The following is a 14,030-nucleotide window of genomic DNA, read 5'->3' as shown; positions in this document are numbered from 1 at the left end:
TGCGATCTAAGTGGGTTTTGCTTTTCTCTTTGTAGATGCTGGCCAAAGCAAGTGTCGATTAGAGAGAGCTCAAGCACTGGAACAGGCAAAGAAGCCCCAGGAAGCAGTCTTCATCCCAGAGTGCAATGAGGATGGATCATTCACGCAGGTAGAATTTCTATTGGCTTCCTTCAGCCAGGCTCCAAATGGCTGTAGGAGATACAGTGTTAAGGCATGAGCCATGTGATAATAGCAGCATGGCTGCACACTCTGACTCAGGTGAAAGTGTTGAAAGTTGGGGACTTGTTTAACCAACTGGAAGCTTTGATTTGGTCACCATACCTTAAAAGACACATGCATATGTAATGGAATCCATCTCCAATGTAGCACAGAAGCAAATGGCATCAACCTCCAGCATAGCACGAAAACAAGTTGCAGGAAAAGTAATTTTTTCCCTGAAGATGAGCTGCAAAGCAAGCTGTGGCTCACAGAATAGGGCAGGCCAAGCTTCTGCTGTGCTATGGACCTGTGCTTCATCTATCCCAGCAAAAAAGAATGGTCTGTGGAGCCTCTTCCTTCTGAAGGGTACTTGTTAGTGACAGACTCCTCTTTCCTGTTGTATGCCCTGTTGTGGTTTGGGGGTCTGATAGAGGGGTAATAAGACTGCTTTGTTTGAGTTTTTGATTCTTTATTGTTCACTTGCTTGGAACTAAATGATGTGCTGGGATTATAGACTTTCAAAATGCTGCTTCTCTTGAGAAGGAATTATCCTAGGCAGGAGTAGCAGAGGAGGTTTATAGTTTATTGGCCTTTAATATCCGTGAAAAATGAATAGTCAACCCTGGTCACTGAGCATCTTTCAGAAATGGGACTGGGAGAGGTCCTACAGAATTCCAGAGAAGTTGAAGTAGTTAAGGCAAAAAGAAAGTCCTCATGAAGGAGATTTTGAGAGGAGGAGTAGTTTGCCAAGGCAGGGAAGTGGTACTTGGTTCTGTTACTACTAGCATATTGAGTAGTGTCCCAATGCTAACTGAACTGGCTGTTAAAAATGGCTCATGGGCAGTTCCCTAACAGGTGGGAGGGGTATTCTGTCTGCTCAGTTTGGCACACATCTCAAAAGCCAAAATTCTGCAACTCTGATAACCTCTACTTTGTGAACTTAGGTAAATCAGACAACATTTTTTTTTTGTCTTAGTTTCCCTCTATCTAGCACCGCTCTAGAGATCCTGTGCCTCAGAGAAATTTTAGGATTTGTTAGTTATTGTTTGCAAAGTCTTTTGAAGGTAAAAAAAGAAATTCCAAAATATAATCAATATTGGCTTCAAAAAGATGAGAAAGACAAAAAGCTTTGGGGTTGGTTCAAACACTTTGCGATGCCTGGGGGAAGAGGAGAAGAAAGATTTTTTTTTTGTGATAACCCAGCAAAAATTTTTATTCCCCCCCTCAGCCTTACCCTCCTATTATCTGGTGTGTGGGAGTGTTTTTGTTTTTAATGGTGAAGTGGGAAAAGTTTTATCCATCCTGCCAACTTTGCATACTTCTTTGGAGCAGCATCATATTTGTGTACAGTATGGACCATCTTGGGAAGGTGGGGATAAGGGAGAAGGTAGCTGCATTTTCTTGCAGTCTAACTACACTTTCAGTAGCTGAAATCTGATTTTGTGTAGAGCTGCTCAGGTTATGTTGGCACTGGAGGGGAATACTTATAAAACCTAGAGCAGTGGGCCAACTAAGTGTTCCATGTCAAACTTTACAGTTCAAGAAAACAGGGGGAAGGAAAGCTGACTTTCCAGTATCTCTGTCACCTGTCCATCAACCTCTTGGAGAGTAAAGTAGTGGGTGAAATTTTTATCCTAAGAAGCTGTACTGAGAGTGCAGTTGATAAAACTTTGCTTCAGACAGGTTTGTTTGGAAAGTTGGTACCCGTGTGTATATTGCGGAGCAGTTGCTGGACCTCTTTCCTGCACATTCCCCAGCCAGCGTGGGTTGCCAGTGGAGAGGCAGCATGAAACTGCTTACAAAAACTGTGTGTTTTCAGCTGGCAGCCAAGTGATATTTCACATTCTTCCTCTGTTCTGTCCTATCTGTGAACACTAAAATGCTTTTGTTTTACCTGGCATGATGAAGGAAGCCTCTGATCCCTTTGTAGCCGAAATTAACTTGAAATTCGTATCATTCCTTGGATCGTAAAAATACTCCGCGTTCCACATACCTCAGCAACCAGCTTCATCACTTATATTGCAGCATTTAAGGTCATTGTCCCTGCATAAGGTGTGAATGAAAAACAATGTCTGTGGAAGCTAACTGGTTTCAATCTGCATTTGAGACAAATATTTCCTTTAGTTTCTGGTCCAAATTAATTAAACTTTGATTTTTTTAATAGGATGTATAAAAATTAGAATTTTGGTGAACAGTCTAAACAGTTTTGGCTTCCAGCAACTCATGAATAAATCTAATCTGGCGAGGTGGTTTGGATACAGCATCTCTTGTACAGAGAATTGGCACCCCTGGGTACTGCTCTGCAGGGAAGCTGTGTAGGCCAGTTCTTGAAGTCCCTGAGACACCTTGTTGAAAGCAGCTCTGAAATCTTATTAGTTTATTCTGGTTCAGTACCCAGAGAGTTGCACCACCCAAACTCTGAAATTTCAGGCAGGAAATCCAGAAGAGAGCAGCATCTCTCAGCAGAGATTCTAGGAGAAATACCCACCATGCTCTTCAACCTTGAATCCCCATCCCAACAAGAATCTAAGTAGATGCATACTCTTCAAGGTATACCCTGTATGTAGAGTTGTTTAGGGAAATCTTTTCAACAACATCCCCCTTTTTATGTAACTGTTATTGGAGGAGTATTTTGGGTAGAAGAAAAATTCTGATCAGAGGGGAAGTAAAGATGCATGCATCTTACATTAAAATATCAAATTTCTTAATTTTTATATCACTTGCTCAAGGTGCGGATGACTTGCTTTCAGATCTTGAGCTGAGCCTCTTTTTTTGTAGATGCATACATGGTAGGTGTTCAGGCCCACATCATCGTCCTTGCCATCAGACTTGGAAAGATCTGGGTTTTTGTCTAATTACTCGTTAGAAAAGAAAATCTTGAAAGTTTTGCAGGAGTGAAAAACATGAACAGTGCGTGTTTGGGAGATGCATTTGGTAGTAGTAACTGTATGTTCACAGAACCTGCTTGGTCTTAACCAGACTGAACTGCTGCTTTTGTGGTTTATGATCATCCTCTTGATTAGAAACTAAACTGCAATCACTATGGGTAAACACTGAAAATAAGCACTAAGTGAGGCTGTTCCTCTCAAAGTGTATTAAGTCTGCCCTTTCCAGCTCCTGGAACTGCATGCAGCACAAAACTTGTGTGAATGTGGGGCTGGTTCCACCACAAACTGGATGGGGCTGTAGGGTGGTGAAGAGAACGTAGCTACTCTGCCATTCTTTGACCGGCAGCGTGTGCTGCACGGGGCAGTGGCTGCAGAGTGACCGTGCTCACCTTATCTCCTCCTGCTTCCCTGCAGGGCAGCTGGCCCTGAGACCCAGCAGCTGGATGTGGTAACGGGTGAAAGGGAGGAGGGCCTGAAGACAAAGGCCCTACGTTACAGAGACATCCCATGTGTCTTCAGCACGCGTATGATCTTTTTTCATTGTAAAATCTAGACTGAAAAGAAGTGTTGCCACTGATTCTGTTGGTTGGATGGCCAGTTTTCATAGGCATGGCTAGTTATAATGGGCTTTGTGTACTACATGAAGAGGAGCTGGAACCTGTCAATTCACTGGCTTTCATAACTTTCTGCGCACCATGTGTGCTGCTCCCCTTATTCTGGGAACTTGTGTATTGCAAAGATCTTATGAAATCCCTTTTTAGCACTGCTTGCACATCTGAAAGTATGGCATGGATTTGCAGTGTGGAAGAGGTGGTGGCATTGCAGGTATGATAGGATGACTGTAAATGGGAGCAGACCCGATTAATTGTTCTGAAATTGCTACTTCTTAATATTTCGGTCTGTGTGTGGAATATTACTTCCTATAGCAAACTGTCTCTGCGCTTAGCCCACAGCAGTAAAAGCACTCAGCTAAAATTTGAGTTATCGGCAACATAAGATTGTTTGATGGGAGTAATTTGATTAATTGTATAAAACTGAGATCACGTACTGTTGTGCAAAATTGGACATGACTAAAACCAATTTCTGTTCCCAAGACTCGCTCTCTCCTTTTTGCTGTTATGCTGTATTTTGCATAAATGCCATTCCCTTTCCATGCTGAACTTAACCTGCTGTGATCTGTTCTTCATAAACAACAGGCTCTATTGGGTAATCTGCACACTTTCTTTTGCTGCCTAGTGCCATTGGGCTTGTTGCCATGGGCTGAGAGAGACTTGCATTCTTCATAGTTTTCCCCCAAGCAGTTTTTTAGAAAAGGTTGCTGAGGTTTTAAATGGGATCCGTTTCAGACAGATTAATATGAACATGAATGTTAACCCTGCTTTGGGGGGTGTAGTCTTGTGGGGCTTTTTGTGGTGTGTCTTGTTATTTGCCGCCACCTTCCACTGTCTAGCTGTGGTTTCTTTTCCTTGCAAGTCTGCATACAAGTGGCTGAGAGCAAGTCTCCTTGGAGAGTTTCTTTGAGTTCAGGGCTCTCAAAACTGCAGCTGCTGGTGTAGTTTGATGTAGCACTGAGATTTCTCTTAAATCGAGTGCATCAGTCAAACCTGTTGTCTTATGACGGGATCAGTGAGTGGGCTGACTTTGTCAGAACAATTTTCAATTATCAGATAGCTTCCAGAGTACTCCTACATTTGGTAATACAAGTCTGTTTGGAAAGTGTGATCTATATTATTGTCCATAGCTATAGTTTCATTGTGTGTTATACTAATGTGTGTACAAAGTACTGCTTTCTCCTAAGGCCCACAAACAGACCCCTTTCCTAAGAGGTGGGGAACCCTCTCAGCTTTCGGTACGACTTCATGACCCAAGTCTCTTCCTCTGCATTGGATAGTGTGGCACGATACTGGGCAGAACCACAAACTCATTTCTTAATGCAGCACGATGCTGCAGGGCACTGTGTAAACATGTCCCACATTCCCTGGATGCTGTCTATTATTCCATTATTCAGTGCTCATGCTCTAGCAATACTAAGCTCTCAAGGACTTAACCTCTCCATTCACAAGGAAAGAACACAGTCTGTCTTGCTAGATTAAAGAAACTCTTTCTTCATAAAGAATCTGGGCTTTAATTAGTAGATGGGTCTGGTGCTTTTTATTAAAAGACATCCCATCTGTAAAAGACTGTAGCTGGAGCTCTCTGTGAATACTGCTCTGCAGATTTGTCCGCTGCCTACTTGCTTTCTTCCTGCAGCTCTCATTGTGTTTCTCATTTGTATATGCAGCTAAATATAACCCATGGATGGGTAAGGAGGTAGCAACTTTGGTTATATATGGGATTTCTTCAGACTACCACCAGTCAAGAGAGTAAAAGAACAGATTCTTAATGCAGGAGTGGACATCCTTAAGGAAAGTGACAATGTAAGATCATTCTTATCTTCAAAGGGTCATGTTCTGTGTCAGAAGCAGAGGGCCTCTCTTGGGGATCCCTCTCCTGACCTAAAAATGATATCTGTTCCAGAGTGTGTGTTGGGAATGCCCTTGACCATGGCTAAGATTCTTTTGATACAAATCACTTCTTTCCCTGGTTATATGAATAGTGAAATTTCTGTGGAGCAAGCATCTCTTGAGTGGGGCATAGACTTGAGGGAGGTGGCTGCTGCATAAAGCCCTGGTGGGTATATTTGTCTGCACAACATCATTTGGGAAGAATTAAATGTGAACAGAAAAAGTGACAAATATTATTTAAGGGGTTGAAGTATCAAAGAAGCTCAAAATTAAGATGAAGACTGATTCACAGCTCCCTGAAATTGTCTGTAAAGACAAGGCAGGCTTCTGACAACAGTCAGATGACTCTTAATCTAGCAGAAAGTATGACGAGGTCCTGGGTCCAAGCTGTACAGCAAGACACTGAAACCAGAACAGAGCCATCAGGCCAGTGTGCCAATTGTGCACCACTAACTTGGGTTCAGAGGACTTTCTAGCTGAGCCTGAATGGTTTGAACAAAGGAAAGGCTTGAGTAAAGAATTGCTGTGTGACACTGTGGCTTCTGCTCTCTGGGTCAGATCAGTTGACCTACTGGCTTGGAACAGTTTATTTAGCTGTTTTTACAGTGTTTACCAGGAGCACTTGGGTCCAGCCAGGGTTTGGAGCCTTGCCTCATGCTGTGAGTGTGGGCAGTAGCTCTGCTGCCTGCCCTCACCCTCAGCAGTGCCATTCAAAAACTTGGATGTGTTTTTTCTTCTTTCATAGAATTATTGCTTTGAATGCAGAAGGAATGTTCTTCCCTTCTTCTCTATGCCCTCTATTATAGAAGGAGCCAGGAAATGTTTGATCTGCAATGGGAGAGGAATTGATTACCAAACTCTTCGTCTGAACAGCAGTGAAAGGCTAGTCTGAGCATTGCTGTGCTCAGCCCAATGTTTGCCCAAGGCGCTCTCAAGCCTCTGACAGCAAGCTTCTTTCTATAACTCCGTAGAGACTCATTTCAGCCATCACAGAATTACTGCTTTGCCCCTGTTCTCTCCCTCATGTGTGTGCATGCAATTTCTTTCTCATTTCCAGTTTATCTTTTGGAAACAAGCTCTTGATCCCTATTTGTCAAATGACTGTAAAGGGATGCTGCAGCTTGCATGCTGAGCAGCTTTGGGCTGCTTGGAAATCTGGTTCTGGCAATGCCAGTGAGGTAATGAAGAAACCCAAACTGCAGCTTCTTTTTCTATCAGGAAATTAAGAGGCAGAGTTTTCTGCCAGTGACTACACTTTTAATGTTTTCATGTTGTAGTGAACTTGATGAGAGCAGGTGTTTACCCATGTGGCCGGTGGCTAGTATGTTAGCTGCTGTTTGACTTCACACACCTTAATGGCAGGGGGGAATAGAGGAGCTGCTGCTACATCCTTAATTTCAGCAATGGTGGCAGAGCAATTTTTGTTGGGTTTCTCCCTCATGCTTTTCATTCTTCAGTTAAGGCACAGTTGTGATGGCATATTGTGATGGTTTCCTCACCTCTGAAAAATAGGAACAGAGTCCTCCTGCATGATCAGGGATTTGGGTGCTTGTAGGTCTTTCAACTGTCGTTTGATTTTTTTTTTTTTTTTTTAAAGTGTAGATATTAATAGGGAATCTGTTAGAAGACCTCAAATGATCTGCAGGTTTTACTTCTGATTCCCTATTATGTAACTTAAAATATTCAGCTGTTGAACAGGTGTATGTTAATTTGAGATGTCAAACTCTGCCATTTACCTTCCCAGCAGTAATGAGTGTTCTGTAGCTGCATCTTGGTTAGCAATCTAGTTTATTTTGTATATAACATTGATAATGTATTTTCTCTGACACAGTCTTTAGAAGACCGAGAGCCAAAAAAGTCAAACACACTTTTTCTAGAATATATTTTGGTAGAACCCAAATTAACTCAATAACTGAAGATTAGATCTGTGCAGTAAATAGATGTCACTTTTACATGGTTACTTTTCTGTTTATAACAGTATTTTAAAATCTTGCTACCATGGGAGTAGGATTAGAATGAGGTTGAATTTCAGGTAGAAGATTTAAATGGAATTTAGAAACAAAAACTCTAACCTAAGATCTTTGGAAACTAATGATAAAAATTTAAAGTAAAAACCTGAATTTTCAAGATTTCTTGCTATATGTGCTCTGGAATAGTTGACTCTTTACAGAGTTTGTGTTTACATACACTAGTGATTAGAAATGGTACTGGACCAGCTACTGCCTTTACGTTTTTTTCAATGCCATACCAGTGCGATGTAACTGATGAAAAGTATACCTTTTTTTTTTTTTTTTCCCCAGCTGAAAACTCTAGGCTGTAGGCCACAGTTATGACACCTAAATAAATATGCTGAGACCTGGTCAGGTATCATGGTGAAAGGTAGCATCTCTCACCATGAAGGCATTCATAAGAGCTAACTGCAGTGATTTTTTTGAGGTTTCCAAAGTGTCTTCATGAATAGTTGTATAGCCTTTAGGATAAGGGCTGAGGTTTAATTGTTGCTATTATCTGCAGTAGGGAGGTCCTTTGGTGCTGCAGTAGAACCACAAGTAGTTTGTTGTGAAAGTGCTGTCAATCTGAGATATTTATTTATTTATTTATTTATTATTTAATGGCAACAGGGGGAAGAAGGGGTCGGGATAAGAGTCCAAGGAAGATCAGCTTTCCTCAGCTTAGTTATTTACAAAATTACTTCACTTTTATGGATGTAATGTGCTTGGCTTGCGTGAATAAATGTTTGTAATTGGTAGCTCTCCACTGAGATGAGTTGCATAACATGCTCTTAGTTAATGCATCTATACTAAATTTATGTCAATCCATTTTTTTGGACTCCTCTGCAATGTACTTTGTTACTTCCTGAAGGCTTGGCTGAAGGACTATCATGTCACTAACACTTGAATTTTTTAAATGATGGGTACACTGGATTTTTTCTGTAATGTAACATGGAATGGTCTTGCCTTAGAAATTCAAAACCAGTCCTGGAAGTTGGCTTCAGCTCTGGGTAAGATTTTTACAATTAATGTTCAGATGTAAAGACAGCTTCTTGTGCTGTTGGGAATGCAATAATGTATGTGAGATCAGAAAAGATAAACACCAAACACAGAAACCCAACCGGTTCCATCACACTCATTTTGAATGTGTAATTGATTAGATTCAGCAATAAAAAATATTTTGCAACTTGGTTATTGCTAATTATATTCATAGTGCTTTTGAATAATTCGCCATCAGTTTTGCGATATATTGAGAGAATAAAAATGAAAGTGTGCAGATAACAGTGACGGTGACTTTGGTAACATGGGTAAATGAGATTATTGTTGATTTTGGCTGCTAAAAGTGAACTTGCTTGAGGCAAAATGATTGATTTGCACTTTAGTAAAACGTAAGATAAACACGTGGTACCATGTTATAATTGCTCTTAGATCATGTTTTATGTGATACTCAAAGCCTTTTAAAAAGACTGTTGTTAACTCTCTGAACAAACTCTGCTACCTTAGGGAATCGAAGCCAGCTGTCAGCAAGGGGGGATGACTGGTTTAGCTCTGAAGGATCCCTAATGAAGGGAATGGCACAAATACCCCATCACTCCTCTCTTCTGTGTGGAGAAGCCTGGAATGGGAAATTGGCTTCAATGAACTTGTTCAGAAAAAGAGAAAATGGACAGAACCCCATTTACAAGTAAAATAAAAAGGCAGTTTCTGAAATGATCTCATTTCATGACTTTTTCTTCAGAACCATATTGAAGGAGCCATCTCTACCTTATAGTAACCTAGGCATTTCTATACCGTTTCAAGATGCTGGAAGTACTGATGTGCACACTCAGCCACAACCGAAAGTGTGTTTTGCTAGAAAGAATTTTGGAACCTGTTAGTATTTACACAGTTGCCTGTATGATGGTCATTTGTCTCAATGGAAGTCAAAGGCATCCCAAATTTCATCCAAATGCTGACCACTCTGTGAAAGATGAGGCAAAGGCTGGAATTAGATTTGTTAAGTTGGATGAAACTATAGTGCCACTGAACTAATATCTGCATAGATGTTAGTAAGATCTCTCTGCTAAGTTGGGATATATCTATTCTCACTTTAGAGGTCCACATGTGAACTAGTCATTCTGGTGTCCTCCTGTGATGAAGGAAGGAACCGGGCAACTCTAGCTGTTTGGTTCAGAAGTAAAGCTTTAAAGCTAAGCAAGATGAGTCCTATGCTGTGTACCATTTTGCCCATTAGAGAGTCTTCATCAAATATTCTTAAGTCCTTGTCAATACATAAAGAACAAGCATATTGGATCCTGTTCCTACTGCCTAGGTTGACACAGTAACAGGAAAGACCTTAAATCTATCTGGAGAAGGTTTGTTAACATAACAAGTGTCAGTGTTGCATTTTTTTCAGCCATGTTTACTGAACAAAATGGCCTCCAAATGCCCACAGATTCTGTTCTCAAGCAGCAGCTGGGGAACTGGACCAGGGTGGCCTTTCCGCATACCAGCTGCGATGCAATGGGACAACTATTTAATGGTAAATAGTGAATGAGTTTTAGCAGAGGATGGAATGAGCTGAGACACAACTGCTGCACCCCCAAACTGAAGTGTTCTCGGCTGACTACTTGTAACTTCTTTTGCCTCCTGAATTGCAGCTGAAGGAGTTGGAGTAGGAGAAACAAACGTTCTTTGTGGAGGGAGGTGAGGGGAGAAAGAAAAGGTAACAATATTGAAGATACTCTTCTGTGTGACCTCACTCTGAAGCACGTGTTTGTGATGCACCTGGGTTGGGACTTAGTCTAAGATGCTGGATTATAATAAAAGTGGTGGGTGATAGAGTGAGAAATGAAATGCCTGCTCTTTGTTTTATTAAACAGGTGCAGTGCCATACCTACACTGGATACTGCTGGTGTGTGACACCTGATGGCAAGCCTATTAGCGGCTCTTCTGTTCAGAACAAAACTCCTGTATGTTCAGGTACTGTGGGAGTTGTTTCAACAAATACTAATTTGATAACTGAAGGGGGCTGGGGAGAATGTGTCCTGCTGGGAGTGCTTAATTTTTTCAGATGACTTGGCCAGTTTACTCAATTTAACACTGCAGTCGTGCTTATATCTCCCCGTGTGCTTGCTGGCATTTGGAAGCTGCAAGGGAGCTTGAACTGTGGCATGTCCACACTGCAGATAGGGTACAGACACTTCTGCAAGGCTCACTGATAAGAAAAACCACTAAGGTAACAACCTGTGGTAGCCAAGGCAAGAGTCACAGTGTTGCTGTGTACCCCAAAACCAGAGATTTCTGTAACAGATGGAGTAACTTTCATGAGCTGTATTTTAAAAAAGTGGTTCTCAGGCTGTATTTAGTGGGAAATGGAGTCATTTTGCCTTCAGAGTGACTTCAGCTAAAAGTCTGTTAAGGTGGTTCTGTGAGAAACTGGTAGTTGTGGACTACTCGCCCCCACATCTGGGGTCCTGATGATATAACAGATTTGGGTCTTCTGATCACCTTGCTCAGTTCCAGGATCCCCATGTTTGTGTCATGGGGCTGGACAGCACTGGGCTGGCACCACAGCTCCCAAGAGGGAGGTCCAGAGCCAGGTTGCTGCTGCTCGTGGGTTTATTAAGTGACGTGCTTCTGGGCACTCAGCCTGACACTGCCCTGTCACCCTATGGTTTACTGGGCCCAAATCCATAATTTTCTGTTCTTAGGAATGATGCTGTTTGTTTCTTCTCCTCACCATTCAATATAGCAGCCCATGGCTCAAATGGGATGAGGTTGGGCTCTAGATTTTCATATGGTCCTGATCAGTAGTGTGATCTGTGAGCTGTGGTGAACAGAGCTGATGTGGCAGCAGCATGCTAGGCCCAGGGAGGGATGGAATACTGTTCTGTGCTGTTGGGAGAATTCAAGGGCAACACTAGAATTGTGCTGCCCTTCCCCCTCACTTCCCCCCCACCCCGCAAAAAAGAAAAAAGGAAGAAAACACAGTGAGCATAAGATTGTGTTTCTAACATGTTTAGTGATGCCATGTAGGCACTGCTGCTGCCTCTGTCTTCATGCTTTGCAATCTGCACCCCATGGGTGTTTAATGTATTTCTCCTCTCACACCTTATAGTGTTTGTCCTTTAGATGGGAGCATGACAGCAGTCAAACCTTTGGGTTTTTTTTGTTTTCTGTGTATTTTTTTTTTGTTCGTTTGTTTCATTTTTGGGTTTTGTTTTGTTTTTGTTAATCCTTCTTACTTTATTCACACTTATTCAGTGTCCTCTTTGCTGTAGGGGGTTTTGTGGTAATGAGCAAACATAGTGACTTGCATGAGGCTTTGAGTTGAGTGGGAGAACTGTCTGGGAACCAGTGAGTCAATGTAACTTGAGGGGATGCTTGGTGTTTCAGAGGTACATGGAAAGAAAATAAAATTAATATCCTGTTTTAGTGTAAAGCAAAATGGTACAGTAATTTGGCTTAAACCTTATAACTTTCTTCCACCATTCCCAGTATATGGTTTTGGTAGGGCATGTGTTAGTTTTACTGATCTGTTCATTTAGTCTTGGGCTGTTTATAAAATTGTGTTACCAGGAAAGTAAAGTCATGGTGTATTGTAGGACATACAAATGTTAGGCCTGTGATGATTAATATTGAGTATGCGTTTCCTACTTGTAATTCAGCAGTAGATCTGTTATGAACTGATCTTCAAGTGAAAGTGTCTGGGCAATGGAGTTTTTTTTAAGGTTTGTCTTGACCAGATTCTTTGGCCTGTCAAAGCTGCCTCCTTTGGATCTGACTTTTGAACCATGTTTCCAGAAGGATCAGTAATCCCTGGAACTGTTTAGTAATGGTACATGAAGAATCAGTTTCCTGGGAATAAAGCTATTCCAAAAAAGAAACAAAGAAAAAGATTGTCATGGATTTTTATACACTTTGGTAATGGATTTGTTCAAAAAGCTTTTATTACCAGTTCAAGTTTTAGTGGAAAACTGTGATGAAGCACTAAAGCAAACTGCAGAAAGAAGAGTACAATCATGTATATAATATGAAGATCTAAGTTATATTGAAAAGCCAAGATGTGTTCTATTCAAGTACACGCTGGATCTTATTCAGTGTCCCTTTTCAAACAGCTGGTGATGTTCAGGGTTTGGTTGAAATCCATTTTCTGCAAATTGTCCCACTTAATCCCTTTCCTTTAGAATACTGCCCTTGCATTCCCTGCACGCTCTCCCCACCTGTTTTTGATTTGTTCTTCCTGACATTTGCAAACGAAAGAAGTGACTCCTATTGATCTTTCCTTCTTGCCCTTGGATTTATTCCAGGTTTCTTACTAGCACACTGCTCTGAGCTCTTTTCACTGGATGCAGCTACTAAAGATTTATTGTTTACCCTCAACCTGATTTAACATCTTAACGTATAAAACTTCCTTATTCTATCCCAGGTGGTTGAAGCCACAGGCTCTCCGAATCCTAAACTGAGCTGTTGGCAAGTAAAGCAGACACTTTGTGGGTTGAGATGTTGATTGTATTAATGTGACGTTACATGTTCTGTGTGATCATGCAGCATCTAAATAGATGTCTTCTTTCTTTCTTTTTCCTTCCCTGTAGGTTCTGTAACTGATAAACCATCAAGCCAGGGTAATTCAGGAAGGAAAGGTGAGTGGAGTCCTGTGCTTCAGCAACTTGTTCTATAATAGCAGCTGCCCAGCCAAGTCCCTTGAGATAACTCAGAATGTGGGTTCCTAACCAGCTTGGTGTGCGGGGGGGCTTACATGCCTTTAGACCTTTTTCAGTAGGAGGAGTGAGATGGCAGTTTGTTTGTGCACCACCCTGTGTAGCAGAAAATGGTGCACTCAGCTCTGTGCTTGTCAGCTGAGATGTAGTATGTCAAAGTAGAGCTTCCCATAGGGGTGGCTGGCACAGAATAACTTCTGCTTGTTCACCCTGAAGTTAACAACTGAGCATTTCTCAGTAAAATCCCTCAAGATTAGGAAGACTATCAATGACTATTACACTGGGAGTTAGGAGTGCCAATGTCATGATTGTGGCTTTCTGTGCATTGAAAGGTGCGGTTTTTAACAGTGTAAAACCCTCTGGCCAGCTGGAACAGTGCTGGGTTAAACCCTAGCTGTGCTTGGAAACCTTGCTCTTTTGTGCATTAGGCATTGGTCTTCCTTCTTTATACTCTTTTCTTCAGTCCTTGCCTTTCCTGAGCAAGGCACTAGATGTGTTGTTGTTGTCCTTCTGTGTGTATTTGTAGCCCTTCTCAGTCACCTGATTTGTATTCATTGAAATAGTCTTGGGAGGGGTGACTACTGAAGTATACATTGAGGAGCAATCAAGTTTGTCTTTAGGCTTTCTCCACCCCCTGATTTTCAACCATTCTTACCTCTACCCTCCATTCAGAGTCAACTTTTGAGTTAGTCTCCTTACTACAGGGAAACAGCACTGAATGCATCCCCACTCCTGCTGGTGAGGATG

At 41.6% G+C, this 14,030-nt stretch overlaps 1 protein-coding gene across 5 annotated transcripts in view; it reads left to right on the top strand.

The window, feature by feature from the left end:
* The window catches only part of SMOC1 (SPARC related modular calcium binding 1), a 133,981-nt gene that overhangs the window by 51,137 nt on the left and 68,814 nt on the right, over window positions 1–14,030 (top strand). For all 5 annotated transcript variants that reach the window (XM_042791095.1, XM_042791098.1, XM_042791097.1 and 2 more), the window contains exons 3-5: window positions 36–148; window positions 10,443–10,542; window positions 13,158–13,205. In XM_042791095.1, the coding sequence (XP_042647029.1) occupies window positions 36–148; window positions 10,443–10,542; window positions 13,158–13,205 (261 nt within the window). The remainder of the gene's footprint in view (window positions 1–35; window positions 149–10,442; window positions 10,543–13,157; window positions 13,206–14,030) is intronic.

The sequence above is a fragment of the Tyto alba genome, unplaced genomic scaffold, assembly GCF_018691265.1.
Source record: "Tyto alba isolate M040663 unplaced genomic scaffold, T.alba_DEE_v4.0 Super-Scaffold_18, whole genome shotgun sequence".
NCBI classification, from domain to species: Eukaryota; Metazoa; Chordata; class Aves; order Strigiformes; family Tytonidae; genus Tyto; species Tyto alba.
This window is presented reverse-complemented; position numbering and strand designations above follow the sequence as displayed.